At 53.8% G+C, this 27,818-nt stretch overlaps 2 protein-coding genes across 13 annotated transcripts in view; one reads left to right on the top strand and one right to left on the bottom strand.

Annotated features, from left to right (window-relative positions):
* The window catches only part of SZT2 (SZT2 subunit of KICSTOR complex), an 85,947-nt gene extending 75,477 nt beyond the window's left edge, over nucleotides 1-10,470 (bottom strand). For all 11 annotated transcript variants that reach the window (XR_013487410.1, XR_013487411.1, XR_013487412.1 and 8 more), the window contains exons 1-11: nucleotides 10,409-10,470; nucleotides 10,043-10,168; nucleotides 9,774-9,953; nucleotides 9,408-9,578; nucleotides 4,300-4,431; nucleotides 3,910-4,048; nucleotides 3,606-3,712; nucleotides 3,114-3,324; nucleotides 2,861-3,031; nucleotides 2,502-2,736; nucleotides 906-1,035 (exon numbers count right to left, since the gene is read on the bottom strand). Coding sequence is in view for 6 of the 11 variants with exons in the window: in XM_020975458.2 (XP_020831117.2) it covers nucleotides 906-1,035; nucleotides 2,502-2,736; nucleotides 2,861-3,031; nucleotides 3,114-3,324; nucleotides 3,606-3,712; nucleotides 3,910-4,048; nucleotides 4,300-4,431; nucleotides 9,408-9,578; nucleotides 9,774-9,953; nucleotides 10,043-10,168; nucleotides 10,409-10,429 (1,623 nt within the window). In the remaining 5 variants the exon portion in view is untranslated. The remainder of the gene's footprint in view (nucleotides 1-905; nucleotides 1,036-2,501; nucleotides 2,737-2,860; nucleotides 3,032-3,113; nucleotides 3,325-3,605; nucleotides 3,713-3,909; nucleotides 4,049-4,299; nucleotides 4,432-9,407; nucleotides 9,579-9,773; nucleotides 9,954-10,042; nucleotides 10,169-10,408) is intronic.
* A 21-nt stretch (nucleotides 10,471-10,491) lies between these two features.
* MED8 (mediator complex subunit 8) lies at nucleotides 10,492-21,249 on the top strand. 2 transcript variants are annotated; one of them, XM_020975461.2, is made up of 7 exons: nucleotides 10,492-10,598; nucleotides 12,758-12,876; nucleotides 13,693-13,837; nucleotides 14,025-14,165; nucleotides 14,269-14,350; nucleotides 14,804-15,055; nucleotides 20,556-21,249. In XM_020975461.2, the coding sequence occupies exons 1-7, from the start codon at nucleotides 10,593-10,595 to the stop codon at nucleotides 20,612-20,614; spliced, it is 804 nt and encodes a 267-aa protein (XP_020831120.1). In that variant the 5' UTR covers nucleotides 10,492-10,592; the 3' UTR covers nucleotides 20,615-21,249. The 2 variants fall into 2 exon arrangements, with proteins under 2 accessions (XP_020831120.1, XP_020831118.1); XM_020975459.2 differs by having other exon boundaries at nucleotides 10,493-10,598; nucleotides 20,321-21,249.
* Nucleotides 21,250-27,818: the final 6,569 nt, after the last annotated feature.

Raw genomic sequence — 27,818 nt, 5'->3', positions numbered from 1 at the left:
AAGAAAGCACCCTGGACAAGCCTTTCTCTTCTCGGTTCTGAAAGCCTTCCCCAGCCGGAGTCCAGACTAGCTGCCCTCTCCCACCCCCCTTCTTGCTCTTCACCTCCATCCAGGCAGTACCAGATGGCCCCTGTCCTGCCTGGCAGTCCTAAGCAGCCCCCAAAAGTCCTCACAGCAGCCATCTCCTACTCAGACCCTGTCCTGACCTAAGCTATTGGTGCCATCCTCTTCCTCCAGGGAGCAGTACTGGATAAGCCCCAGCAGAATACCAGCTCCTTGGCAGAAGAGACAGTCTGTCTAGCCTTGGGGTCTCTAGAAGCCAGCACAGGGCTGGTCCACAGCAGACTGCTAATAAGCATTTACTGAACTGAATTGAACTGAACTGCTTCGGGAGTGCCTACTACAGTCACCTGAGAGTCAAGTATAGATCCGAGGCCCAGGCTGGGGTAACACCCTCCTTTGGAGGCCTGTGGGTTAGTTCTCAAGTTTCTCAGCAAAACTGCTTTCTTTACCAGAAGTGCCCATCTTGTCTAGACTGCCCTGATGGGAAAAAGGGTTTTCCCAGGCAGTTTCTGCAGATTGAGGAGAAAAGCAGGCTCCAAGCTGACCTGGGCTTGAAAACCACAATGGGAAGGCTGGAGGGGGCTGCTCGAGCCTCCCTCCCTGGGATGCAAACCAAATCCCAGGCCTAGATTTTAGAGGGATCCAGCTGAGCCCCTAACAATTCCGAGCTGGCCACGCTCTCTGGTGGGTCCTTCGGTCAGTTTCTCCTCAGTTTTCAAAGGCACCCAGCTCAGAACAAGGAGCTTCCTTCCCTTAGGTCCGGGGCTAGTGGGGGTCACACGTTAGCCTTGGGGAAGGGCCTGACGGGCTTAGAGGCAGCACTGAGGGCTCGGGTAACTTACTGGAGTGGTGGAGCCAGGTGGGATATAGAAGAGGGGAACTCCACTCTTGGTGCTGTCAGGAAGTGTGAAATGCTCCGGGACAGAGGAGAAAGCCTGCAGGTGCGCCAGCATCTGGTCTGTCTGGTTAATGCTGCAACAGAAGGGGCAACAGAATGAGGCCGTTTCTCCCCCAAACACAACAGGCCCCACCCAAGGCATCAGCACAGCAGATGCGGTGGCTGGCTAGATGCGGCCCCAGGGGGAGGGGAGAGGGGGGGGATAGTTCCCAAGTGCCACCCTGATCTCACCCTCACATCCCTTGTCTCTCCCCTAGAAAATCGAGCTGAGCCCAGGCAGACCCCAAGATTACTCTGCTTGACTGAAACAGCTCCCTGTGAAGATACCAATGATGCCTTAACCGAAGTGACCGTCTCTCCATCCTCATCCTCCTTGACCTCTCTGCGGCCTCTGACACTGGGTCACTCTTTCCGGACACCCCCCCTCGCGCCAGCCCTGGTTCTCCTCCTCCCTCTCTGACCACTCCTTCTCTGTCTCCTCCTCCACACCCTGCCCTCTCACTCTGAGTGCCCCCCAGGGCTCTGGCCTGGGCCCCCTTCTCTGCTCCCTTGACACCACTTCACTGGGTGATCTCAGCAGCTCCCACAGATTTAATGGCCACCTCCATGCTGAGGATTCTCAGAGCTACCCCTCCTGCCTCGGCCTCTCTGCTGACCTCCAGTCTGTCATCTCCAACTGCCTTTCAGCCATCTCGAACTGGATGTCCAGTAGACACCAAAGCTCACTGTGTCCCAAACAGAACTCCTCATCTTCTCCCTGCCATGCTTCCCTCTTACCAGAGAGCCAGAACCATCCTCTTAATGCTCCAGCCCACCACCCCACTCATCCTGGCCCCTTCTCTCCTCTGACCCTCCTCACCTCTCACACACGTGAACTATCGCAATAGACTGGGGGGGGGGAAGGTCGCCTGCCTCAAGGTCCCCCTCAGTGCAGTCCATCTCCCTCTCCACTGCTAAATTCACTTTCCTAATGTGTCGCCCTCCCACATGCCTCCATAAATTCCAACAGCTCCCTATCAACTCCAGGACCAAATATAAGATCGGACACGTAGCATTCCAAGCCCTTCACAAGCTGGCCGCTTCCCACTTTTCCAGTTTTCTTACACTTTACTCCTCTGGCCTCCTTGTTGCTCCTCCATCTTCCAACACCAGGCATTGTCACTGGCTGTGCCCCCTGCCAGGAATGCCCTTCCTCCTGACCTCTGCCTCCTGGTTCCCAGGCTTCCTCTGAGTCCCAGCTCAGGCAGCCTTCCCCGCCCCCCCCTTAATTCTAGCACCTTCTGTCTACATATCCTGTAGAGACCCTGTTTGTCCATGGCTATCTGCATACTGTCTGCCCCGTCAGACTGTGAGCCTTCCTGCCTCTCTGTCTTTGAATCACTCAGTGCAGTACCTGGCACACAGCAGGCACTTAAAAACGGTTTCCTGACTGCTGGATGGTAGAGGCCAGGATGAGATAAGGCTGCTTGGGGGGGCGGGTCAGACAGATGGCTGAGAGGCGTGACCTGGGAGGGGCTTCCCAGCAGCCCAGGGGGCTCACCTCTGTAGTGTGTTCCAGAAGCGGCGGATGACGTGGGTCCGGTAGAGGGAGCGGATGGGCTGCCGCAGGGCACAGGACACATCGTGCAGGATGTCATAGCCTCCCTCCATGGTCACCTCCACCCACGTGCCCCGAGGACCTGCACACTCCAGGGGCCAGGGGGCCAGGGCCACATACTCAATCCTCATGTTGTGCTTCCACAGCAGCACCAGCTTCACTTCCAAGTGGGAGCCCCCTTTGGGGGAGGGGAGCAGAGTCAGCTGGAAGGGAGGGCTCAGTCCCTCCCTGCCCCAAGCCCAGCCTGGAGCCCTTCACCAACCCACACCTCCCCTGGCCAGGAGAGCTGGCAGGATGCCCACCTTTGGCCAGGGTGACCTCACGGACACTGTAGCCCTCCCTCAGTCGCACAGAAACAGTGCTGACCAGGTCAGCGGGCACCTCCTTCTCCGCGTGCTTCTTCCGCCGCAGCGCCAGGGCAGGGTTGCTGCTTGCTGACACCAGATGTTCATTAAACAGTCGGTGTTGGGAGCCTGGGAAAGGAGCAGGGTAGGGAGTCAGGGCTGGGGCTTCCCCTGGGCTGGCCCCCCTCAGCCCTGCCTGTCTCCTCCTCACCACAATAATATTCAGGATTCAAGGCCTCTCCACTGTGCAGGAAAGAATAGAGCAGAAATGCCCGGTGGTAGACAGTCAATCCGAGGTTGCCAGGCTCAGGTTCGGGACATGTGGAGAGGTAGGACCCAAAGGTTGCCATGGCCATGAACTTCATCAGCTCCACGTTAGGCACGTGACCAAAGCTGCAGTCATAGGAGTACACGCCCCCCACCTGGGGAGAGGCAGGGGTCAGGCTGGAGGGGGCAGGAGCCTGAGAGCAGGGGCCACAAGGCCCACCCCAAGCCTCCACAGATGAAATAGGATGCTTTGGGAAGCAACAATTTTGAGGTTGGAGGCCACCTGCCAGGATATCATGGATTGAATTGATGGCCCAGGTAAGGGACTGGATAAGAGAGGGGAGCCCCAAGAGAGTGATGGCAGGTCAGGAGGGTGGAGGAGGGCCCTAAGAAGGCACCCCGGCCAAGCCACTTCCAGTGCCCCTGCACAATGTACCTGCACAAAGGAACATGCCACAGTGCCACTTCGTAGCTGATTGAGCAGCGTCTCACAGACCGCGACATCGGGGACGCTGGTCACCCCATCAGTGATCACAATGATACCTGGGGATGGGGCAGTAGAGTCAGCCCCTGTGAGTGGCTAGGCCGAGGCTCCAAGTCAAGCTCGGCTCTGAGAACCCCTCATCACCAGAGCCAGAGAGCCTCAGAGCACTCCAGTGATCCACAGGTACCCAGGCTGTGCCCACACCCCAAGTCCCTGAGAGCCCAGGGCTCCCATCCCCGCCCCGGGGTCCGCTGACCAGCACTGGAGTTAGACGGCAGAAGCTGCAGAGCCAGAACGCCTTGGCGGATCATACTGACGAGGCCGACGTCAGCTGTCACCATGGAGACCCCTGCTGAGCCAGAGGGCCGGTTCTGGCTCAAATGGGCCGTGTCCACCTGAGCCCAAGCCAACGAGAGTCACTATTACTGCTCCTTGCCTATGCACAGCAGCCCAACCTGACAGCTCAGTCCTGCCTGATCAAGCCCACAGCCCAGAATGCCACCCCCACCACCAGTATGTCTACACCATACCCCAGGGGTGCGGAGGTGCCCAGTCTGTGACCATGTGTTTGAATTGTACCCTGGGGACACAGAAGCCCAGTCTATGCCCGAGCAGCAACAGAAGTAGCCAGCTTCCACCCACGTACCTGCCTCCGGGGCTCATACTGCTGCTGCAGTGTGGCAGCTACCTTGTTCTCGAAGACACAGAGCTGGGCATAAACCTGCTGCAGGAAGGCCTCTCGCTGAGAAGGCTCCAAGAGATAGCCCTGAACCAACACCTGGCAGGGAGGCAGGGGGCTCAGAAGGACTTTGGGATGATGCTTTCTCCACCGAGCAACCCTCCCCTTGAGAACAGCTGCGATGTCCCCAAGAAACCGTCACTAAACATGCCCAGCTATGGCCACCACTCCTTCTATGATGAGGAACTCCAGTCCCTTCTTTCCCCACGCTGGCCGCCTTCCTCTGGACCCTCTCCAGCTCATTCACACCCTTACTAAAATGGAACCCAAATGAGGTCAGACTAGCCTCCAGGGCCACAAAGTGGCAGCAGTGGATTGAGCGTTGAACGTCGAGTGAGGATGACCCGAGTTCAAATCTGGCCTCAGATACTTGTGACCCTGGGCAAATCACTTAATCTGTTTTCCTCAGTTTCCTCATCCATAAAATGGGAATCATAACAGCCCCTGCCTCCTCCCAGGGTGGTTGTAAGAATCAAAGAAGATATTTGTAAAGCAGCACACACAGTGCCCGGCACACAGCAGGTGCTACATAAATGCTCATTCCTCTTATTCTCTCTGGGAGGAGAGGAGATGAGTAGAGGGAATGCTCAGAGACCTGGACTGGACATCTCCTAGCATCAGATGGCCCCGAGGGGACCACAGGCAAGTGTCTTCACCTCTGTAAGCCTCTGTTTCCCCAAGGGTAAAAAGGGGGCAATAATGCCTAGAGTCCCTCCCTCACAAGGTGGCAGTGAGTCTCAGGAGATCACCCATACACACTAAATCACTCAATCCTAGCCAGTTATCAGAGTCACTCTGGCAGTATGTGTGCTCAGGGTCCCTGGGGCTGAGACATCAACCCTTCCCCTCCTTCCTCATCCACTACCTCATGTTGGGCACAGACACAATAAAAGCCAAGTTTATCACACAATTTAACAGGTATAAAATAAATCGTCTTTTATTCTGAATGTGGCCCCAAATACAGCGAGCCTTTAGATACACAAAGGAGAAGGGAAAGAGGGTTGTCCATGAAACTGTGATTCTCTAATGAGCCCGGGATACATTCTGCATCCACCTTCAAGTGGGGAGCTCCCGAAGGATGAGGACCATGGGACCAGGTCTTGGTCTCCCCAGTGCCTAGCACCCAGAAGGTCCTTCGTAAACACCTGTGGAGTGATTGCAGCCCAAAGAGGCAAAGCATTCAGGTTTGGGAAGTGAGCAACTGATTAAGGTGGGGACTTCAATTCACAAGCATACCTCCCTGCTGGGGGAGAGAGCCCCAAAAAGGCCGGTCCTCACAAATCCAGCCAAAAGCATTTTTAAGTGAAAAGGAAAGTAGAGGGAGGAAACAGGTAAGCTCTGTTTATCCACCAACCACAGTAGCAATGATGAAGGCAATGAGGAGAGATGATCCAGCCCCGATCCTGGCACACATGGCCTCGGAGGGCCCTGGGGTGCCCCACGATGGGCAGCAGCCATGACCTGGGAGTGGAGGTCCATGACTGCAGTGTAGCTGGGGGAGGGGCAGGAGAGGGAGCAAGAGCATCAGTGAGCATTAGATGCTAAGAAAGCAAACTTCTGTGAGGAGAGCTCGGAGCCAGAGGAGAATATTTCAGCAAAGACCACAGGCAGAGAGAGCAGTGATCTGGTCACAGAAGGGGACCACAGACCGCCGGGACAGAAGAAGGAAACAACTGCAAACCCTGCCCAGAAGGTAGAGGAGTTGCTACCTGGGAGAATCAGATCCTGGGTCTGATTCGCACCTGACAGCTGGGTTTGGGGTCAGAGGACCTGAATACAAATGCACCTGTGTGACCTGGGGCAAGTCACTGCCCCAATCCGGGCCTCAGTTCTGAGGTCCTTCCCAGCTAGATCCAGAATGACAAGCAGTTGTAGCAAATGGCCACTCGGATCTGTGCAAGAAAAGGAAGGGATGGACACCCGGGAATAGTCAGACGTCTCCCTAGATTTTAGGGGAACCCCTTTCAAAGAGAAAATTCCACAGAGAAAGCCAGTCTGAGGGATGAGAATCTCAGGAACGAAATTCCAAGACACAAAGAGAAAAAACGCAATGTGGATGAACAGAGGAGAGCGCGAAGAGCTCGCTGCAGCTCCATGGCCACAGGCAGCTGCTTCCCCAAACAAGTTCAGCACGACACAGCAAAGACAGGAGGATGGGACAAAGGATACCAACAAAGCCAGAGCAGCCCCGATGGCCCCAGACCAGCAGCCATCCCGCCTCTGCTTGCAGCCCTCCAAGGACAGGGAGCTCACCCTTGTGCACTGTGGGACAGTAATCACAGGGAGGGAGTCTGTACAACACCAAGTTCCTGGCTCTGTCCTTAAAGGCCAAACAGTGAGAGTTGCTCCCTCATCCACAGGCAGGATAGTGATCCCTCAAATAATGGGGCACACACAGCATCAGCATGGCCAGAATCTTACTTATCTTTTCAAAACACAATCGCAGAAGAGAAGAAAGAAGCAGCAGAACAGCATGGGGGGTCCTGGTGGGCCGTCAGCAGTCTGCCACAGAAGCACCCAAAGCGAACTCAAAGCTGGTCTGAGTTAAGAGGATAGGTGGCCACAGCCAGCACTCAGGACTGGCACTGTATCTGAGAAAGGCCGTGGCAGGAAGAGCAGGACCGAGGCAGGGACTGGACTGCAGACATGCTCTCCTCGGCCCAGGAAGGAGCCAGGGGCCACATTTAGCCTGAAGCCACTGGGGTGGGAAGAGGGGGGTGGGCACAGGAGAGTGGAGACTGGCTCTGGTTAGCCCCCAAGAGCAAAGAGAGAAGCAAAACTTGCAGGAAGCAGAATTTAGCTTGATGTCAAGAAGAACTTCCTAACACTTGGCTCTCATCCACACTCCTCAGATGATGTGGCTTTCCAAGGGCCATGCTGATCTCCTAACTGCCAAATCCCAGTTCCTGGCCACCTCACACACTGGCTGAGTCCTCTGCCTCCCCAGGGTCCTGGCACTGCTCTCAGGGCTCTTTGTTGAGGGTCTGACCACATCTTCTCAGGCTCTGCTTCACCTGGAAAGCACGGCTTGACCCAAGGCATCCTCTTCTTCTCTTCGCTCCCTACACTGCCCTTCTTGGCCTCACTAGGCCCCTCGATTTCACTGTTTCTACACTGATGACCCCCCAGGTTCCATCTCTTTGGAGCGCCAGCACCAGACCCCTGTCTGGACCTTCTGCAGGCCTCTTGAGCACAATCTGTGCTGCCAGCCATCCTTCCTGACCTGCCCAGGTCACCAGCCTCTCCCCAGATGATCAGGTTCACGTCCTCAGCCATCCTCGCCAACTCCCCCAAGCCAGCCAGGTTGTGTCAATTCACCCTTCACATTGCCCACATCCGTTCCCCTTGTCTCCCCTCACACAGCCATCACCCTCGCTGGCCCCTTGTCACAGGCACTGCAAGAGCCAGCTGAGCAAACCTCCCGTCCCAGCAGCCTCCTCTTTGGGCTCCATCGCCAGCCTTGCCTGTTTCCATCCACTTCTGTCACTGCAGCCAAAGGTATCCTCCTCAGTAGTCACTCTTAACCTCCCCTGCCGGAGCTTCCTGATCCTCATGACAAAACTCAAACTCCCGTTTGCCATTTAGAGCCCTTCACAGCCCAGCTTCAGGACTGATTTCACATCACTTCCCATCTGGCCTCCTTGCTGTTACCCACACACAACCACTCACCTTCTGTGTCCCACCTCCATGCCTCTGTACAGGCTGTGACTCATCCGAAGCATGCTCTCATTTCTGACCTGGGCCTTCTGGAACCCTGCCTGTCTTCAAGACTCAGCTCAAATCCCATCTCTTTTAGGGAGCTTTTCCTGACTCCCTTGGCTGGATCCCCTGCTGGGGGGGGAGGTGCTCACCCCTTCACTGGATGGTAACTTATCTGGGAGGCTGAGGGAAGTCTTGTTCGGATTTGGTTGGATCAGATGCTTCAGAGTGCCTGATTCTGGATGAGTCAGGGCATGGGGTCCCACCATGCGGTAAGGACAGTGGGCTTGCCAGAACAGAGTGGGTGCGAAGAAGGGGGTCACGTGGGCAGGGGAATGCCAGGGCCTCTGGCTATAGTCAGTGGACCATAACATATACAAGCCCAGGCCAAAAGCAAGATGTCACAATAGCTAGTTTTTAGAACATAGAATTCAGACCCAGCAATATCACTATTAGGTCTGTATCCCAAATAGATTTTTTTAAAAGAAAAAGGACCTATATTTACAAAAGTATTTATAACAACTCATTTTGTAGTGGGAAAGAATTAGAAATTGAGAAGATATCCATCAACTGAGGAATGACTAAACAGTTTGTGGTATGTGATCGTGATGGAATACTAGGGTGCTATAAGAAATGATGGGCAGCATACTTTCAGAAAAAACCTAGACAGACTTACATGAACGGATGCAAGGTGGAATGAACAAAACCAGAACATTGCACACAGTAACAGCCATATCCTAGGATGACCGACTTCGCATGATTTAGCTATCCTCAACAACAGAACAATCCAAGACCATTCTGATCGACTCATGATGAAAAATGGTATCTACCCCAAGAGAACTTATGGACTCACGGAGTCCTGATGCAGATTGAGAATGCTTTTAAACTTTAAAAATAAATAAATAAAACAAAGAATTTAGAACATGGTGCTTAAAGGCGCTTTAAACATATTATCTCGTTTGATCCTCAAAACCACCTTGTGAAGCTGGCATTATTATCCAAGGTCTTTCTAACAGTGAGGCCGAGGAGACTGAGAGGGTGAGTTACTTGCCAGGGTCACAGGGCTAAGAAGTGTCTGAGGTGGGATTTGAACTCAGAGTCTCCTGACTCCAAGCTCATCAGTCCCCTGGGCTTGACTGGGGGCGGGGGGCAATAGTGAAGACAGCACTACGACCCCTATGCCTAGATACATGATGGACTCTGGAGTCAGGAAACTCTAAGTTTAAATCCCACCTCAGACTTTCGGGGCTGACAAAAGAGCCTTGTGCACTAATGGTCAGGCTGAGGGGGAGTGTAATGTGGCTGCCCTTCCCTACCTGGTGGGACTGCAGGCCAATGATGGAAGAATAGGCCTGGATGGTCACATAGATCTCTGGCTGGAAGGTGATGGAGGAGCCCGGGACTCGGAAAGGCCGAAGCAGCCCCTCCAGGCATCGGGAAAGGGCCCTGAACACCTCATCAAAGAGAATCTCTCCTGTGGAGTCATCCTGGGGGGTAGGGGAGAGATCAGAGAAAAGGGCTGGCCAGACCCCATGGGGAGGGAGGGCAGAGGGGTTGTCAGCGCCACCCCCTCCGGGAGGGCAGGGAAGGGGGGCTGGCAGACCCCATGGGGAGGTGGGATGTCAGCGTACCCCTCCCCGGAGAGCGGGGAAGGGGGGCTGGCGGGGCCCGGGGCGCCTCACCACGATGCCCGTGGACGGGCTCAGGTCCAGCTCGATGACGAAGCGGTAGCGCCACGCCAGGAAGGTGACGCGCGTGGACGGCACCAGCAGCAGGGCCCGGCCCGGCGGCCCCAGCGGCTCGTCCGGCTGCCAGCCCGGCGGCAGGACGCTGAGCACGGCCAGCTCGGGCTCGAAGCGCAGCTGCGGGGGGGGGGGGCGGGGCGGGGGGGTCAGGGCGCCGCGGGGGGAGCTGCCCCGGGCCCCCCGCCCCGCCCCCCGCCCGCACTCACCAGCTCCTCCGGGGAAGCCGCCCGGACCGGCTGGCGGAGGTGGTTCAGGAACCAGGCCAGGCGCACGTTGCGGGAGATGCGGTGGCCTTTGCGCATGAGCAGGAAGACCTGCGCGGCCTCCTCCACCTGCACAGGGAGCTCAGCGCTCAGAGACCCGCCGCCCCGGGGGTCTCACGGCGTGGCAGGGGAGGGCAAGGTTTGCGGACTGACTGCCGGACGGACGAAGGCGGCAGCGCGGGGTCCAGCTCCCCGAGCGAGGACCCCGGGGCCTGGAGCGCCGAGCCCAGGCTTGGGCCGAGCCCCGCACCCCGCTCCCTGAGCTCGGCATTCCAGGCCCCCTCCCCGGACCACCCACCCCGTCCTTACCTCGGCCGGCTCCGCTGCCATGGCTGTCAGATCCCGGGGTGACCTCTGACCCGCCGTGACCCGGAAGCGCTCGGCCGTAGCGCCGGAAGCTCCCTGCGAAGTCGCGGGGTTGGAAGACGTTGCTTCCGGAAGCGGAAGCTAGGGGGCGGCACCCTGGGGACGCGAAATTCCTACTGCTTACAAGATGCAGGTAAGGGCTGGGCTGGGGGTCGTGGGGGGAGCGAGGCGGCCTCAGGAGCGAGGATGCAGGGAAGAAGCTCTGCGGAGGAGGCCTTGAAGGCCAGGCCCAGAAACTCGCGGAACTGGGGGGAACCTCCGGGGCGTAGTAGCGCGTACACATGAGAGTCGCCTGCGATATGGGCGGAGCCGCCGCCCTGGTTTGGGCCCCGACATTCCCTACCGTGCCCCCAATTTGCGTATAAAGAAACTGAGGCCCAGGAAGGGTCACTCGGTGAACCAGGGCCCACCACAAGACAGCGAGTCTCACCGCTGCCTGCCTTTGCCCCGGGAAGTGGAGAAGGAGGGGGCACCGGGGTGGGGGTGGGGGGGTGTTCTGGGGTAAGTGGGGGGGAGGGGAGAAGAGTTTACCGAAGCCTGCAGCGGGAAGGGCATTCCTGGCAGGAGGATCCCCCAAAGCAAAGGCGTGGAGGCAGGAGATGCGTTGTTGAGGCTGGCCTGGCTGGACCGTCTGCCTCTGGGTAAAATCACCCATAATGAGCCTCGAAAAGTAGGTTGGAGCCCAGCCAGGAAGGGCTTTAAGCGCCAGCCCCAGGAGTGTCTATACCCGGGGTCATCTTGGGGGGGGGGGTGGAGGGAGGCCCCCACCGAGTGATGGCAATAGGTGTAGACCATTGTGGGGAAGACAGACGAGCACAAAGGGCCCCCCTTGAGGTCAGGCACCGGGTCAGCAGATATGTCCGGAGAATTTTCTCTTTGGTCATTGAGGCAGTGGGGGTGAGAACTGCTTACGAGGGTTCCATGGAAAGCTAAGCAGAAGAGAAATGGAATGAATGAGTGGAGCATTTATTAAATGTTTTCTGCGTGCAAAGGCCTGTGGACGCACCAGGCTAGACGTCCCTGCTCTCCAGGAGCTCCCAGTCTGATGGGGGAGGGTCCCCTGGTCCTGAGGGGCCAGTGACGATGGCTGGGCTGGCAGCAGGGCTGACAGGGGCCGGCAGGAGCTCCCCAGCAGGCTGCAGTGGTGCGGGCAGGAGGTGATAAGGACCCAAGTAAGAGGAGAGGAGGGGGTGAGGGCGTCGTGAAGGTGGAAATAGCAAGAAGCAGGTGGGGGATGGCAGGAATGAAGATCCTCTGAGGTGGGGAGCCTGGGAAGGGGGCCCAGCTGCGTGTGTGTGTGTGTGTTTATAAGCACAGAAAGAAAGAGGTGACCTACAAACAAGCAGAAACAGAGAAAGCAAACCTGGGTGTGGGAGGGGATGGAGACTCTCATTGTTAGGGACATTGAGGTATCAAGGAGTGGTCAGGAACTGATAGGCAATGGGGGTGGGGGCCAGAGTGGGGGCAGGTTGTCCCTGGGTTGTGTCATTGAGCAGGAGCATCCAGGCTGGCCTGATGGGCTGCCTCAGGAGCCGTTGGGGGAGGAGCCCCCATGGTCAGGGCCTAGAGACAGTTTGTAGGTGCAGATGCCACAGGGGAGATAAGGATGCGTGAGTCAAGCCTTGGAAAGAATGAGGTGCTTCTGATAAGCTAATGGGGCAGGAGGAATGCAGGCGGGGGAGCAGGCTGAAGTGTATAGCTTTCCAGTCACCAGGGTGGCCCCTAACCCACACCTCTGGGTGATCCCACCATCCTGCCCTGTAGAGGATGGGCCGCCTTCACCCGTCTCTGTGTCAGAGCACCTGAGTTCCCCTTGGTCACCAGAGACTCAGGGTGTGGTGCCCACACAGCCTCTGGCCATAGACTTGTTCCTGCCTGAGGGCCCTCAGGGGACCCTCTTGTGCCAAAAGCCCTACTGCATGGCCCAGAGGCAGCATGTACAAGTTAGGGCAGCCAGGGTGGCTCACAGAAACCTTGGGGGAGGGGGGCAGACACCCCTTCACTTCCCTCCTGGCTTTTCTACAGCAGGTCCTCTCTGGGCCAAGGGCCCTGGGCTCTGCCCTAGGATTTGCCCATTAGGACCTCAATAGGACTTGGAAGGAAAAGGCAGCCTGGTGCAATGGGGATGAGAACTGTGCCCCTGCCAGCCAGCCCCTCCTCCTCTCCCCTCCCTGGGGCGTCTCAGTCATCTTGTCAAATGCCAGGGGCCCCGTGGGCTCTAAGTCCTGAGCTGTGTCTGACACCCTGGGCCCCGACCACCTCGGACAGACCAGCTGGCCCCTGTCTGTGCAGAGGGAAGAGAAGCAGCTGGAGACGTCAGTAGATGCGCTGCTGAATCAAGTGGCGGATCTGAAAAGTTCCTTGGGAAGTTTTATTTGCAAGCTGGAGAACGAGTACGACCGGCTTACCTGGTAAGGGCAGAAGGGCGGGCGGGTGGAGTGGGCCTGACGCCCAGCAGGAGACTGGCATGCCGCTGCTGAGCATAGGCTGGAAGCCTCCTCAGCCGCATAATTTAGCCTCCCAGCTTCTGGGCCCTGAGGCCTGTAAGGGAAGTGAGTGACTCTCCTTCTCCCTCCAGCTCCTGGGCCGGGGCTGCTGAAGGGGCTGCGGTGGGGCTGGAGCTCCTTGTCCATCTAGTGCAGGTCAGGGCTGCAGAAGGGTTGAGACAAGGGGTGGGGGAGGCCGGGCAGCACAAACTCCCCACGTCCTCAGAAGCTGTCAATCTGCCGGCATTGGAGGGTAAGGGAGTCACCAAGACGGCGAGGAGGATGCGTCTTGTTCCTTTGCCGTCTGTTCTCCTCTCCCGAGCCTTCCGTACTTTGGATGCTGTGGGAAAACCGGTCCATGGGAAGTCCCACTGTTTCCATTGGCAAGCAGAGGCTAGCCCAGACATTGAAGGAGGTCTTTTGGAGATGGCCTGGCCTAGAGAGGTCTTCTACCCATAGGGCTTCTCTCCTGAGGAGGCCTAGTATAGCCTGGCTGTGGGCCAGGCCCTGCTACCTTCTTTAAGGGCCTTGTCTTTTCCTACAGCTATGTTGGGAAACCCCTGCCTCAGTCCCAGATTGTGCATCTGTTCTGGGTGGGCCTGCATGTAAAGGGTCCTTGTGGCTCTGAATCCTAAGGCTCCATCTGCATTTCTGTCTGCTGCTTCCCTGAGGGGTCCTACGGGTTGGAGGCCAGCCACATTTTCAGCCAGGCCTCACTCCCATCTCCTCCACCTCAACTAGGCCTTCAGTCCTGGACAGCTTCGCTCTGCTTTCCGGACAGCTGAACACCCTGAACAAGGTCCTCAAGCATGAGAAGACCCCATTGCTCCGGAACCAGGTCATCATTCCTCTGGTGCTATCCCCAGACCGAGACGAGGAGCTCACGGTGAGAGGCGGGTGGGAGGCCGCAGCGGGGCCGCTCTCACCCTGAGCACACATCCCCTCCCGCTTCTGTCCAGGCTCACCCTCTGCCTGCTGCCAGCCACTGGGGCCCTTTGCTCTGGGGCACAGATGGACCATAGGCCAAGGCGCTTTCTTCTGGTGATGCAGCATGCCTTTTGTCCTTATGATAGCGGCAGACAGAGGGCCGGGTTCCTGTCTTCAGTCATGAAGTGGTCCCTGACCACCTGAGAACCAAACCAGACCCAGAGGTCGAGGAGCAGGAAAAGCAGCTGACCACAGATGCGGCTCGAGTCGGCACTGATGCTGCCCAGGTAATGGAGACCAGGGTGCCGCCCTGGGGGCCCACGGGAGGCACGGGTGCTGTCTGCTCTTCAGGGCTGACCCTGCTCACCTCAGTGCCTGGATGTTTTACAGAAGCAAATTCAGACCTTGAATAAAATGTGCTCGAACCTGCTGGAGAAAATCAGCAAAGAGGAGCGAGAATCAGAAAGTGGAGGTGAGCGTGTCCAGCAGGGTGGCAACCGGTCATCACAGGGGAGGAGAGATCGGGAAGGAGGGGAGGGGGCGTAGGCACAGAAAGTGGAGGTGAACATGTCCAGCAAGATGGGAAGTGGCCATCACAGGGAGGAGAGATCGGGAAGGGGGTATAAACATGGAAAGTGGAGGGATAGGGGGCACAGTGGGGTCATGACGGCAAATCCTGGAGAGGAAAAGACAGGGACGGAGGAAAGCAGATGTGGAGAATGGCCGTGGATTGATGGCAAAGCCACAGGGGAGGAGGTTTGTCGAATGACTTTCGCGGGAGCCCATTTGTGTTGGTCTGAGGCAACCACAGGAGCCTGCTGCTCCCATGCCTGAGCTGCAGGGTGTCTTAGGGTACTGGAGTGGTCACAAACCTCCTCAGGTCCTGCTGAGGCCCACCGCTCAGTGCCCCGGCCTTCCTTTCTAGGTCTCCGTCAGAACAAGCAGACCTTCAACCCCACAGACACCAATGCCCTGGTGGCTGCAGTTGCCTTTGGTAAGGGTCTGTCCAACTGGAGACCTCCTGGCACCAGTGGCCCCGGCCAGCCAGGCCAGCCTGGAGCAGGGGCCCTCCTGGCTGGAGCATCGAGCGTGCAGCAAGTTCAGATGACAGGCACGTCCAGTCAGCAACAGAGCCCTCTGCTCAGTGGAGTACAGATGGCCCAAGCTGGCCAGCCAGGTAAGGGGAGCAGCGAGCAAACGCACGGAGGCCGGCAAGTGCAGTGCCTACAGAAGGCCTTTCCCAGAGGAGCCCAGGCTGTTTGGAGGCTGCTGGGAAAGCTGAGTTTTCGCATCCAGGGCTCAAGGTTGGGAGCGCTGTGCTCAGTCTGGGTCCCAGCTTAGGAAGGGGAAGGCCCAAAAGGCAAGGAGGACAGCTTGAGCTCATTTTATTTGTTGTTGATGCTTTGGCTGTTCTCTTCCTCATTCATCTCCCAGCATGCTGCCTCACCACTGAGTCCTCCCTTCTAACAAAGACAAGATCACCCAAGACCGTAGGATGGCTTGTGTCATATTCTGTAGCCAGAGTCCCCCACGTCACAAGGAAGAAGAAGGACAGTGTGCCTTATCATCTGCCCTCTGGGCCTGAGAGCGGTCATTGCTGTCAAGCTGAGAGCACAGCTTTCTCTTGTCATCTCTGTCCATGGCTCTGCCACCTGGTCCTGGTTCAGCGTCGGCCCCCCGGGTCTTTAACGTTCTCTGATTCTCTTATATTTTCTCGTTCTTACGGAACAAGAATTTGATACGGTCATACACCAGGGCTTACTCAGGGCTCCAGAGCTGACGGGCGCCTGTGTCCTGTTGCCGAGAGCCTGGAGGTGGACACGGGGCTATTCAGGGGACCTTTTTCTGTCCTTGTCCTCAGTAGGAATGTATTTGGGACAGAAGGGATGAGCAGGTTGGGGCCTTTTCTCATGAGTGTTGTGGAGTGAGGCTTGGACTCGGAGTCTGGAAAGCTTGGGGTCACAGCTTGCCTTAGAAGCCATGGGACCATGGGCCAGTCCCCTGTAAGATCCCGAGTTGCTGGAAGCATCTGAAGAGGTTACAGATATAGGGGAAGTGCCTCCCTGCCCGAGTGGGAGCTGCTGCTCTAGATGTTCTTTCTCAAGTAATTCCAAATTATTTTCAGAAATGGCTGGACCAATTCACAGCTTCATCAACATTGAATTTGTGTGGGCAGTTTATTTTAGGAAGGATGTATCAGGAAGTCTAAGCCCCTCCAGAGGAGGGTAGCCAGGGTGGGAGGGGCCTCCAGTCATGGTACAGGAGAGCGGGATGGGGGAAGTGTCTGAAAGGTTATCTTGTGAAGGACAGGTTAGATTTCTTGTCTTTGATCCTAGGGGGCAGGACCAGGAGCAGTGGGAGAGATTTGGTTTTGATGTCAGGAAAATCTTGCAGATTTATAATGAAAACTCCCACAGTGACTGGGGGTGGGGCAGCTCTCCATTCTTGGAGCCCTTCTCGCGCAGACCACACAGCCCCTTTAGGGGAGATGTTACAGTGGGGGATTCCTTCTGGGTGTGGGCTCAGACTAGATGGATCTTCCAGCTCTGAAATTCTGTTGTCTGGAAAGCGTATCATCCCCATTAGCGTTCCTTCTCATCCCGCCTGGGTATTCTGTCCTGGGGAAGAACCTCAGTACGCCGTCCAGCCATCCAGGACACCCAAAATGTGATTCTTTCTGGCTGGAGGCAAGGAGACCTCTGGGGTCAGGGGTCAGGACCTCTCCCCACAGGAACCACCAATGGGAACAAAAATTCTGGACAATTGTAGCTTTTTTTTTTAAAATATAATTGTAGTTGGAGGTAGAACTTTGAGCCTGTGTCTTTGATGACTGTCAAGTGTAGCTCTCAGGTCATAATGTTTTGCTGCCTTCATGTGAATCATTGATCAAACAAGGAAACAGCCCATGACAGAGCCCAGATCCCCAGGCACGCCACTGGAGACCTGCTGGGCCGACCTGCATCCCTTCCGCTCGTTCTGAATCAGTCTGGTATTAGATCAGTGGGAGGCCCCAAGGAGCCAGGAGGACCGGAGCACTGACCCCCTCCCAGATCTTCCTAGCCGTGTGACCCTGGGTAGGGCACCATCCCCTCGCTGGGCCTCCGTGTCCTCAGCTAACCATGAGTAGCACCCTCTGCCAAGGGCCAGGGAGACACTGAGGGAAGGAACATCTCAGCTGTCTGGGAGTTCACGCTCTCCTGGGGAGACGGTGCATAGAGCAGGGTTCCACTGCAAGTCATACAGAAAGGTGCTGTGATCCTTCAGGTCCCTGGGCAAAGCAGACCAGCCCATTGCACTGTCAGGTTCCTCCCAACTCTAAATTGAGGATCCTGTTGTGGTCTAGGCCACATCTCACCTGTTTTCTCTAGGGTAATGAGACACTTAGTCAAACGCGTTGCCAAAATCTGGGTAACTATGTCTACAGCCTTCCCTGCTCTACCACTTAAATAATCCTCTGTAAGAAGGAAATGAGGTTCATCTGGCACAACCTGTTCTCAATTTCCCCAGCCTGGCTCTTCTAATCCCCAAATCCTTGTTTAGATGCTCACTGTCTACTTAAATGCACCCTTCTGGAATTTTCCCAGGAATCTATGCAGCTCACTGGCCTCACTGCTCTGTTCTCTTTTTTGAACATCAGGACATTTGCCTTTTTCCCATTCCTTCAGTATCACTCTCCAGTCTTTCAGGTGTCACTGCCAGTCACTCAGCAGTCACATCTTCCTGGTTTGTTAGGACCCAGCAATGTGGTTCAGGTAAGCTTGGTGACTTGAATTCAACCAAGGCCACTCAGGACCCTCCTTCTGTCTCCTTCTTTTGGGCCTTAGTTTCCTGTTTAGTCATTTTGTTTTGTTAGCCTTGTCCTGCCCACCTAAAGTAGCAGTCCGATCCCTTCTTAGACGTTCCGTCTCCCTCCAACTTTTTTCAGGATTTTAATTTTGATTTTTTGTTATTATGAATTTGACAAACTCCAGAGGACATGGACATTTCCATGTATGAAGAACAGAAAAGGTATTGTCTATGAAATTGAGGATCTGTTATGTCTGGCTTGTGTTTTTTTAAGTATGTAACAAATTCGCCATTTTGTTCCAAGCTGCCCTCATTATCTGTTCTCATCTGTTCGTTTTTAAATAGTTCATTGACGCCCTTTTCTTCTTTTTCAGGGGGGCATCATTATTACTACCCCAAATCCACCCCCAAAAGCTTCCTCCCCTTGTAACAGACTGAGTCAAGCAGAGCAAATCCAGCCACTGGCTGTTGTCTGAAAACCATTGTGTCCTTCTCTTGAGTCAGTAGGGGGGCAGCAGGCTTCCTCAGCAGTCCTCTGGAAGTGTGGCTGGTCATTTGCATCGATCAGAGTTTTTCAGTCTTTCAAAGTATTTTTTCTTTGAAATGTTGTACATCGTTCTCCCAGTTCTGCTCGCTTCACTCTGTGTCAGTTCCAACAGTCAGTCAACATGCATTTAAGTGTGCCAGGCACTGTGCTAAGCTCTGGAGGTACAGAGAAAGGCAAAAACACAATCCCTGCCCTCGAGAAGCTCATGGTCTGATGGAGGAGATAACATAGAAATGACTGTGTACATACCAGCTATACCCAGGGAAAATGGAATGAAGGTCATTTGAGGGAGGACACTAGCAGCTAGGGGACTAGGAACAGCCTCTTATTAAAGTTGAGAGTGATCTGAGTCTTGAAGGAGAAGGAGGCCTGGAGGTGGAGATGAGAAGGAAGAGCATTCCAGGCATGGAGCACAGCCAGGGCAAAGGCCTGGAGATGGAGGTGGAGTATTATATCTGAGAACCAGCCAGGAGGCCATTCTAGCTGGATCGTAGATGATAAAGTATAAGAATACTGGAGGTGCTCAGAGTTTCCTCTTGGATCCATCTCTTTATCCTATCTTATGGCACAGTTATATTCTATTACATTCCTATACCATTCTCAGTCAGTGGGCACCCCCTTGTTTCTAGCTCTTTGCTGCCACAAACAGCTACTGTGAATGTTTGTGTGCATTGGCTTCTTCCCCACGGTCTTTGGTGTCCTTAGGTATGGGCTTGGAAGGAGGATCACTGAATCCAGCCTGGGTGGACTTCACAGCTCCCCCAGCATGCGCTCGTATGACTTGAAAGAACCCCTTTTCTCACATTCTCTTCCCTCGCACCTCAGCTGCCAGGGTTTGGGCGTTCCTGACCCCGTTCTTGCGGAGCTGTGCCACATTCTTGTGTTCTCCTTGGTACCATCGTCTGCCCGCCTACCTCCAGCCCCTCCCACGTTTACCATTCAGGTCATATTTGCAGGTCTAGTGGGCAAGTAATAGAGCCATCCTCTCTCTGGCTGTTGCCTGCTGAATTTCTTCCTTTGATCACTGATGCCCATGTCCTTTGACCACTTGGTTGCTATGGAATGGTTTTTTTGGTTATAGATGGTGCAGACTCCCTGTTTCAAATACATTTACCGCAACGACCCTTCCTGCTGGCAGGCTCCCATCTCCTCCAAGCAACAGTGCCAGCCCCTTGTCTGACCCTTCTGGAACCTGGTCATCTCAGACCGAGCATGTGCCCAATGGGGCCCCCTCCTTCCCTATGACAGACTGCTATGGACTGAGTGGAGTGGTCCCTGCATTTTTAGGTCACCTCCATAGTCCACCACCCTCTTCTTTCCTGCAGGCATTTTGTGTAAGGCACACCCCTGGGCAAGGTTATCCAGCCCAGGAGATAAAGCATGTTTTCTCTCTGCCCCATGATGGCATGGCACCAGCTATGGCATTTTTTTCTGGCAGCAGAGAAGGGTATGTCTTGTCGTTCTCCACTGTTTTCCCTTCCTCCCTTTCCTCTTCACTCATTTCACTTCATCTCAAGAGTTCACTAATCCAACCTGATGATGTGTGGCTGGGCGGATTCAGGAGGGTCACCTCCAGGGCCATAGGAGATTGGAACCACGCGTTAAGGGTGTTGGAGCTCCTTTGAGGCCAGAGCGTGCCCCAGGAGTACCTAGAGTCTGCTCATTTCATAGTTTACTTGTGACCCTCCTCCTGGTGGCTGGGTCACAAGCCTCTGTGATTGGCTGTGAGTGAGCCCCACTGCTGCAGGTTGTGGCCGGCAGCCAGGGCCAGCCCTTCCCTTGACAAGCCTGATACAATTTCTGTCAGGAAAGATGACCTAGCAGACCTTTCTGGACCTGTCTGAGGGTACGTATGTGTCCCTGTGTGTGTGAATGCACAAATCTTCCACCCTCCCTGCTTCTCTATGCTGAGCTTATCTTAAGGCCTGGCACCTGGATTCTTGGTGGTCCTGGCACTGTGTGACATGTAACGAAAGGGAAACACCTGCACCCCAGCCCAGGGACAAGGGTCAGAAGAGCTTGGAGGTAACCATGGGGGTAGAAAGAGTCTTCTCTAGGCAGAGCCTGACAGGGGCCTGCTCAACTCCATACTGCTACTTCTCTCTTTAGGTAAGATGCCAAGTGGCATCAAAACTAACATCAAGTCAGCTTCAATGCACCCTTACCAGCGGTAAGCTGCCCACCGACCGCAGACACTACTCCTCTGCCTCCTTAGCAGCTTGGACCGCCCTCTCCTCCGCCTGGGTCTGCTTTTGAAGTGACAGAGGTCCGTGAGCAGAGCACCTCACCGGCACACCCCATCTCAGAGATCAGACCTCTTTCCTGGGCCTTCTCTCTCTTTCAGGTCCCCCAGGACTCCTGACTGCTCAGGCCTCACTGTGGCTCTGGGGAGCATCTGGGTAGCCTGTTCTGCCTAGAAGGCAGCCTTGGCCCTACAAGCTGGGCTCGGTGAACCTCAAGGCCTGTCCAGTCACTGGTCTTTGGAGCACTTCCCTTCCCTTAAGGCCCTGGAACCCTGTGAAGGCCTCCTTGGACAGAGTCAGTTATTTTAGCTGCTAAGGGAAGTTGGGAGGGTGGGTCCCAATCTTAGTCTGGGAGCTGATGGAACAGGCCAGTGTGAAGAACAGCGCTGTCCCATCATTAAATAGAGAAAAGCTTGCTTTCCTGCTTTCTGGGAAAGGGGCTTCCTGAGCAAGCATCCAGGGAGGGGACAGCCTTGGGGCCTTTGGCAAACAGCTCCACCTTTGCCATGAGAACTGTGCCCAGGGAGGGAGAGGGCTGTAGGTTCTCCCCCCACCTCTGCCTACTCTTGGGCAGTGACAGCAGGAGGGCCCAGGAGTGTGCTACGCCAGCTGCCTGGCATCCTGCACACCATGCTAGGCCTGCTCCAGGGGGAGGCCACAGTTCCAACTGTCTGCTCTCCAGGTCTTCCCTCCGCCTCCTTTGGCAGCCCCTTTGGGCAGGCATCTGGTTGCTGATACCACAGGAATTTCTTAGGGATCCCTCATGTATCCTCAATAAAAAAGGCTTTAAAGTGATTCGTGAGTCAGTGTTTTACTGTGAGCAGCCTGGTCTCCATAGATCTCAACAGAGCTTCGGATAATAATAATTATAATAGCTAACATTTCCATAGCACTTTCTGGTATGCAGAGTTCTTTACAAACATTATTTCACTTGATCTTCACAGACCTGGGAGGTATGTGTTATCCCTGTTTTTCAGATGACATTGGCAGACATTGCCAATTGCCAATACATTGGTAAAGTGACCTTCCCAGGGTCACAAAGCTAATAAGGGTCTGAGGCTAGTTTAGAATGCTGGCCTTGATTCCAGGTGCTAAGCTCTGTCTAGTACAGAACCTTGCAGCCTGGGGACAGGCCACAGGGCCACTGGTAGGTTTTCCCCCTTGGATTCTGTCAATGGTACTCGCTCAGCTTTCTTTGGAGAGGCCTGCAGCTTTCTCCTGCCCTCTGCCTCTTCTGCCTTGGCATGGGCCTGTCAGCAGGCCTCTGGGGTAACCATGGCCTGAGTGACCTCTTGGCCCAGCCAAGCTCCTGTGCCCCTCTCCAGTGGTGGAATTTGTGAGACTCCAACACCTCAAATACTCAGCCACCCATTCCAAACAGTTTAGCCACTGCCTGACCTCTCTCCTACTTGACTAGAGAAGCATTTCTCAATGGCTGGCAGCCTTGGAGCCTTGCCCATCCAACCCACGTTTCGTTGTTGAGACTGGAGAAATATGCATGAGGCCTGGGGACCCCAAGCACTCCTGGCCCCTCCAGGACTCCCAGGAATGCTGCTAAATGTCAGACATTCAGGGGCCACGTGTCCATGCACCAACCACCTCTGAGCTCTCCTATCAGGATTGGGGAACCTCCAGTATTCGGGAGCACCTGGGTTCAGAGTTCACCTGCGATGCTACCATGAGGCCCTGGGCAAGGCCCTTCACCTCTCCTAGGCTTGGTTTGCTCTTCTGTAAAGTAAGGATCCTGGCACCTGGAAACCAGCCTCAGGGTGGCAAACTCCTTATGAGATGGCCTAGGTTAGGTGGACTCTGAGGGCATGTGCTGCTGGACATGCAATCCGCTATCTTCAAGAAAACACCCACTTGGAAAGGCATCTGCTAACGAAAAGCTTGCGTCCAGCTCCCTGGGTACTCCCTGGGGCTGTGCTGCCTTTAGAGGAAACACTGTATGAATAGGAACCAGGGAGGTGCCATGGCCCCTGGCCCTTCAAGGGGATGTTTTGTAGCAGGTGAGGGCCCTTTTTTCCTTTCCCGGAGGGGGCAAGAGAATAGGAACAGAGCAGTCCCAGGGCAGAGATTAGGTTTGCCCAGCCTAGCATATTTGGGCCTTCAGGTAAGAAGCTCATGGTTGCAGGTTATGTGTCTTCCTTAGGCCTGAGCTTTGACAAGATGTCTGCCTTTCACCCACCTACCTCTGGCCTGCACCGCTCCCATTACCCAACCTTTCTAGCTTTCCCAGGATTGACCTTTGTTCCAGCTTCCTCCTCCTGTCTCAAGCCGTAGATGCTGCCTTTACTCAGCTGGCTCACCGCCCTCATCCCTCAGCCTGACAGGGAGGATGCCAGGTCTTGGTCACATATGAGGCCACCACCCCGCCTCTGAAATACTCCGCACCAGCTCCAGCCAGGCCCTTTGCCTGCCACCCCCACTAACCCCAGCAGCTGGGAACAACCCCCCATTGTGAAGCAGCCTGGCCGAGAACAATCCTCCATGGACAGTGACCTCTCTGTGCCTTGGAGGCAGTCAGGACCTGTGGGAGTCAAGGCTTCCAAACACCCACCCCAACCACTGAGGAAACCAGTTCAGGATGTTTCCTTCTCTCTACAGCATCCCAGTCCCCAAGCTCATTTGGGCTCAGTGCCTGCTACCCGTCAGCTAAGCCTGAGGCTGGGCTCCAGCAGGTCTCCTGGACAGCAGCATCATGGGGCAAGTGCCCAGCATGGACCTGGCTGCTCCAGATTCGGCAAGTGTCAGAGGCCAAGGCCTGCCCTGTATGGGGGGTTGCTCGTGGCCTCTGAGAGATGGTCCCCTTCTACTTTATCCCAAGAGTTCATTTGGTCTAGTGTTAGTGGGCACTTGAGTCCAGAGACCTCCTCAGGTGACCTGCCAGGCTCAGGTGAAAACACCCAGCCGCTCAAGCCCAAGCTGTCAGGAGGCGGTGGAGAGACACTCCTTTGGTAGGGGACAGTCACAAGAGCACCATGTCCACCCCTTTGGAGCTGGATTCAAATTCAACAACCATTTGGTAAGGGCCTGCTGAAGGGCTTGGAATCCAGCCACGTGAGGACAGCTTGAAGGAATGGGATGCAGTCAGCCTGGAGAAGGCTGGGGGGGGGGGGACCCAGGTGCTGGCTCCAGGTATTTAAAGGGCTGCTTTGTAGAGGAGGGATCACACTTGTTCTGCTTGTTCCCAGAAGACAGAACAGGAGTAGCAGGAGAAAGTTAACAAGAGGCAAGGGTAGGCAGTTAGGTTAGGAAAAACTTCTTAGAGCCGTGAGAGCTGCCCTAGGATTCTTTGAAAGGTAGTGAGCTCCTCATCACTGGAGGTCTTCAAGTGGATGCGGGTGAATCATGGCCCCCTTCAACAAAAAGTCCACCATGAAAAGAATGGTAGCTGGAGTGCCACTTCTGTTGCAGAGAATGAGGAGGGAATAGAATTACTTTTCTTTCTTGAGGCAGCTAAATGTGCAAATAAAGAAATGCTGGACCTGGAATCGGGAAGACCTGAGTTCAATTTTGGCTTTAGACACTAGCTGTCTAAGGTAATTCACTTATCTTCTGTCTGCCTCAGTTTCCTCAACTGTAAAATGGAGATAATACTAGCACCACCTCCCAGGGTTGTTGTGAAGGTAAAATGAGATCTGGTACATAGTAGGCTCTATGTAAACATTAACTGTCATTATTATTGTTCAATGAAATTCCAATGAATTCAATTCAGTTGAATTAAAATTTAATGATTGCCTCAAGAAGGCCTCCAAAATCAATCAATGGCTGTTTTGAGGCAAAGCTAATGAAAGGGGAAGGATGAGAAAATCCTGTGAGAAAACAGTCAAAATGTGTCCTTGTGATCTTCCTTAAAGTACAAGCATAATCATGTCATTCCCTCTACTCAGTAAACTCCAGTGGCACCCTATCACCCCCAGGATCAAAGATAAAATCTTCAGTTTGGTATTCAAAGTCCTTCATGACCAAGCCCCCCTGACCCCGCTACCAGCACCCTTCCAGTCTTCTTACTCCTCACATGCCACTAACGTGCTCTGCGATCAAGGGACTCTGGCCTCCTGGCCGTTCTTCCAACAAGACACTGCACCTCCCACATCGTGACATTTTCACTGCTGGAACATTCTCCTTCCTCATCTCTGCCTCCTGACTTCCTTCAAGTCTCAGCTAGAATCCCGCTTTCTGCAGGGAGCCTTTCCCAGTCCCCCTTAATGCTAATACCTGCCGTCAGAGTTTATCCCGTCTATCTCTTTTGTATATAGTTGTAGACTGAGCTCTGTGAAGACAAGGACTGCCTTTCTTTGTATCCCCAGTGCTTAGCACATAATAGCCATTTAACACATGTTCATCAACCAGGAGAACGTTGTACATAGTAACAGCAACATTGTGCAATGACCAACTTTGATAGACTTTGCCCTTCTCAGCAATGCAAGGATCTAAGACATCTCCAAAAGTCTCGTGATGGAAAATGCTATCCACATCTAGAGAAAGAACTATGGAGTCTGAATGCAGATCCAAGCATACTATTATCTCTTTTTTTGTTTGTTTTTTTCTTTTTCATGTTTTTTCCCTTTTGTTCTGATTCTTCTTTTACAATATAACTAATGCGGAAATATGTTTAATGTGCTTATACATGTATAGCCTATATCAGACTGCTTGCGTACCTTGGGGAAGGGGAAGGAAGGGAAGAAAATTAGAACTCAAAATCTTATAAAAGTGAATGTTGAAAACTAAAAATAAATGATTTTTAAAAAACCAATAAAATGAGATCTTAAATTTTTTTTAAAAAATGTTCATTGACTGACTGGTTCAAGAGTAAGAGATGAGAGGCTGAAGGCTTTGGGCAATGACAGGAGCCTCATGTTAATACATTACAAATACTTTGACAAAAGAGCCAGGAAGTGGTGGACTTGGCCAAGTATTGAAATTAATCACACACAGAAAAAATGAAATTAATTCTACCCTTCCACTGTGGGCTTTGGGATTCTCACATTTAGCTTCACACACTTCCCTTTAGATTTCTTGCTCCTCCCTTTTATTTTATTTTATTTTTTTAGGTAGTTGGGGTTAAGTGACTTCACGTTTGAACTCAGATCCTCCTGACTCCACTGTGTCACCTGGCTGCCTCAGACCTCTTGCTCTTTCCGTCTTCAGGCTCCTCAGATAACAATGCATACTTAGCCATCCTTTCTAGCACTGGTTACAGCTTCTTTCATGCCTCCCACTCCCCGGGCATGGCGGAAGAGTCAGAGTACTATCCACTCTCCACCGTCATGTCCACCACTCTCTCTCCCACTATCCCTCTGAAGTTAACCTTTACTCCTTTGAGGTTCATTCAATCCATATTTATGACCCAATCCAATTCCTGGTGGTTGTTTGCTACTGAATGTTGTTCTCAGAACATTCTCTTTTTTCTCAGTGGCTGTCTCTCTCTCCATTTCAACTCCTGATCTCATAGTAGGAGACTTGGAAGGCAAAGCCCTAACAGCTTTGGGAATAGGGAGGGTCACAAAAGAAGGCTGCCTGCCGAAGGTGGCACTTAAGCTGAGTTGTGAAAAAATAGACGTAGACTATGAGGCAGAGATGAAGCAAGGAGGAACATTCCAGGCATAGGCTGCTGCCAGTTCGCAGTCTGGAGCCAGGGGATGGAGTGCTGAGCTTGAGGAAGAGCAGAGTGGTTCATGGAGGAGAGGAAGGTATGTAAGAACACAGAAAAGGTAGGAAGAGGCCAGGCTATTAAGAGACATTTGTATCTGATCATTAAGGCAATGCTTGCTTGAGTAGGAAGGTGATTTGAAGCAGAGTGAAGGCTGGCCTGGGGAAGGAGTTTTGAGACCCGGAGACCAACCCAGCAGGCTACTGGAATGTTCTGAGTGAAAGGTGATGAGGACTAAAGTGGTGACAATGATGAGAACTGAGAACACACATGAGACATATTGTGGACTAGGAAAAGACAAGATTGGGTAATAGTGCCCAGCACATAGTAAGTGCTTAATAAATACATAAATTAATACTTTATGTATCTGATTGGATCTGTGGGCTGAGTTCAAGTAAGGATTCGAGGACTCAAGCATGACACCTGGGTCGACAGCCTCAGCAGCTAGGAGGATGGTGGTGCCTTCCACAGTAATGGGAAAGAGAAGAAAAAGGGAGGATTTGCAGTTAGGTGGCACAGTGGATAGAGCACTGGCTCTGGAGTCAGGAGGACCTGAGTTCCAATTTGGTCTCAGACACTTGACACTTACTAGCTGTGTGACCCTGGGCAAATCATTTAACCCTATTGCCTAGCCCCCAAAAAAGAGAGGATTTGAGGAGAAAGAGAATGACTTCAAGTTTTGGATGTGTTAAGCTCAAGATGTCTGTAAGCCATCCAGCTGGGATGTCCACTAGACAGTTGGAGAAGCACCCTGGTGACAGGACTTGTTGAGGTTAACCCTAACCCCATGTCTATTGGGCCAGAAGTGACCCTAACTCTGTATGGCTATGGATATAAGACCGCCTCTGAGAGAACAGCTTTGTTCCAACTCTGGAAAGGCTCCTTGACCCTCAACCTCATGCCAGAATGTAGCATTAGCATGGATGTCTGAGGCATTTACCCCTCTACAGGAACCCCCCTCCACTTTTGTGGCCAGATATACCAGGGCATTCCTGGGTGACCTATCTGCCCTCAGGTTTCATTCTTTTCAACCATATTACACATACCCTATTATGCATTAGCCAGACTGGCCTTATTCTTCTTCATACATGAGACTCCACCTCCTACCCCCAAACCTTTACAATGGCTGTGCCCATGTCTGTTAGGCATCTATTAGCACCTTTTCCCTGGCACCTTGTGTTGACTTTGCATGTACCCATCTCTGTACAGAAGCCCTACAGATCAGCATATTCTAGCAGCTGGAAAATCCTTTGTGCCTACAAACCCCTGGAAATGTTGAAGTCCCTGTCTGGAACTGAAAAAAAAAAAAAGGACAGTTTCTTCTCTCCATCCTGGGAGGAACGAACAAAGAGCAGGAATCTCTCAAGAGATGAGGTGTGTGCAAAGTCAGCTTCTAGAATGAAGCATGAAAGCTCCTGATGCCTGTCCAAGCAAACTCCTGTGGGTCCCTGGACCCTCACTCTAAGAGCAGGTCCCTGGCATCTATGGGAACCCCTGTCTGAACCTGAAGAAAGGCACAATCTCTTCTTCTCTCCATCCAGATAGAGGGAGAGTGGAAATCTCGAGGGACAAGAAGTATGTACAAACTCACAGAGGGAGTGGGGACACATACTTGGCACCAGGTGCTCTTGGGCACAGACAGTTTCAAAATCTTGTGATTTCCACCTCCACAACATTTCTTACACCTGTTCTCTTCTGTCTACCCACA

This window comes from Phascolarctos cinereus, unplaced genomic scaffold (assembly GCF_003287225.1).
Source record: "Phascolarctos cinereus isolate Bilbo 61053 unplaced genomic scaffold, phaCin_HiC Scaffold_5;HRSCAF=322, whole genome shotgun sequence".
Classification (NCBI taxonomy): Eukaryota; Metazoa; Chordata; class Mammalia; order Diprotodontia; family Phascolarctidae; genus Phascolarctos; species Phascolarctos cinereus.
This window is presented reverse-complemented; position numbering and strand designations above follow the sequence as displayed.

Bases quoted from the DNA above. Each gene is read 5' to 3' on its own strand.
- MED8 (XM_020975459.2), top strand. The intron at 14,166-14,268 runs GTAATGGAGACC...GATGTTTTACAG, and splicing joins TCGGCACTGATGCTGCCCAG to AAGCAAATTCAGACCTTGAA. The intron at 15,056-20,320 runs GTAAGGGGAGCA...TTCTCTCTTTAG, and splicing joins GGCCCAAGCTGGCCAGCCAG to GTAAGATGCCAAGTGGCATC.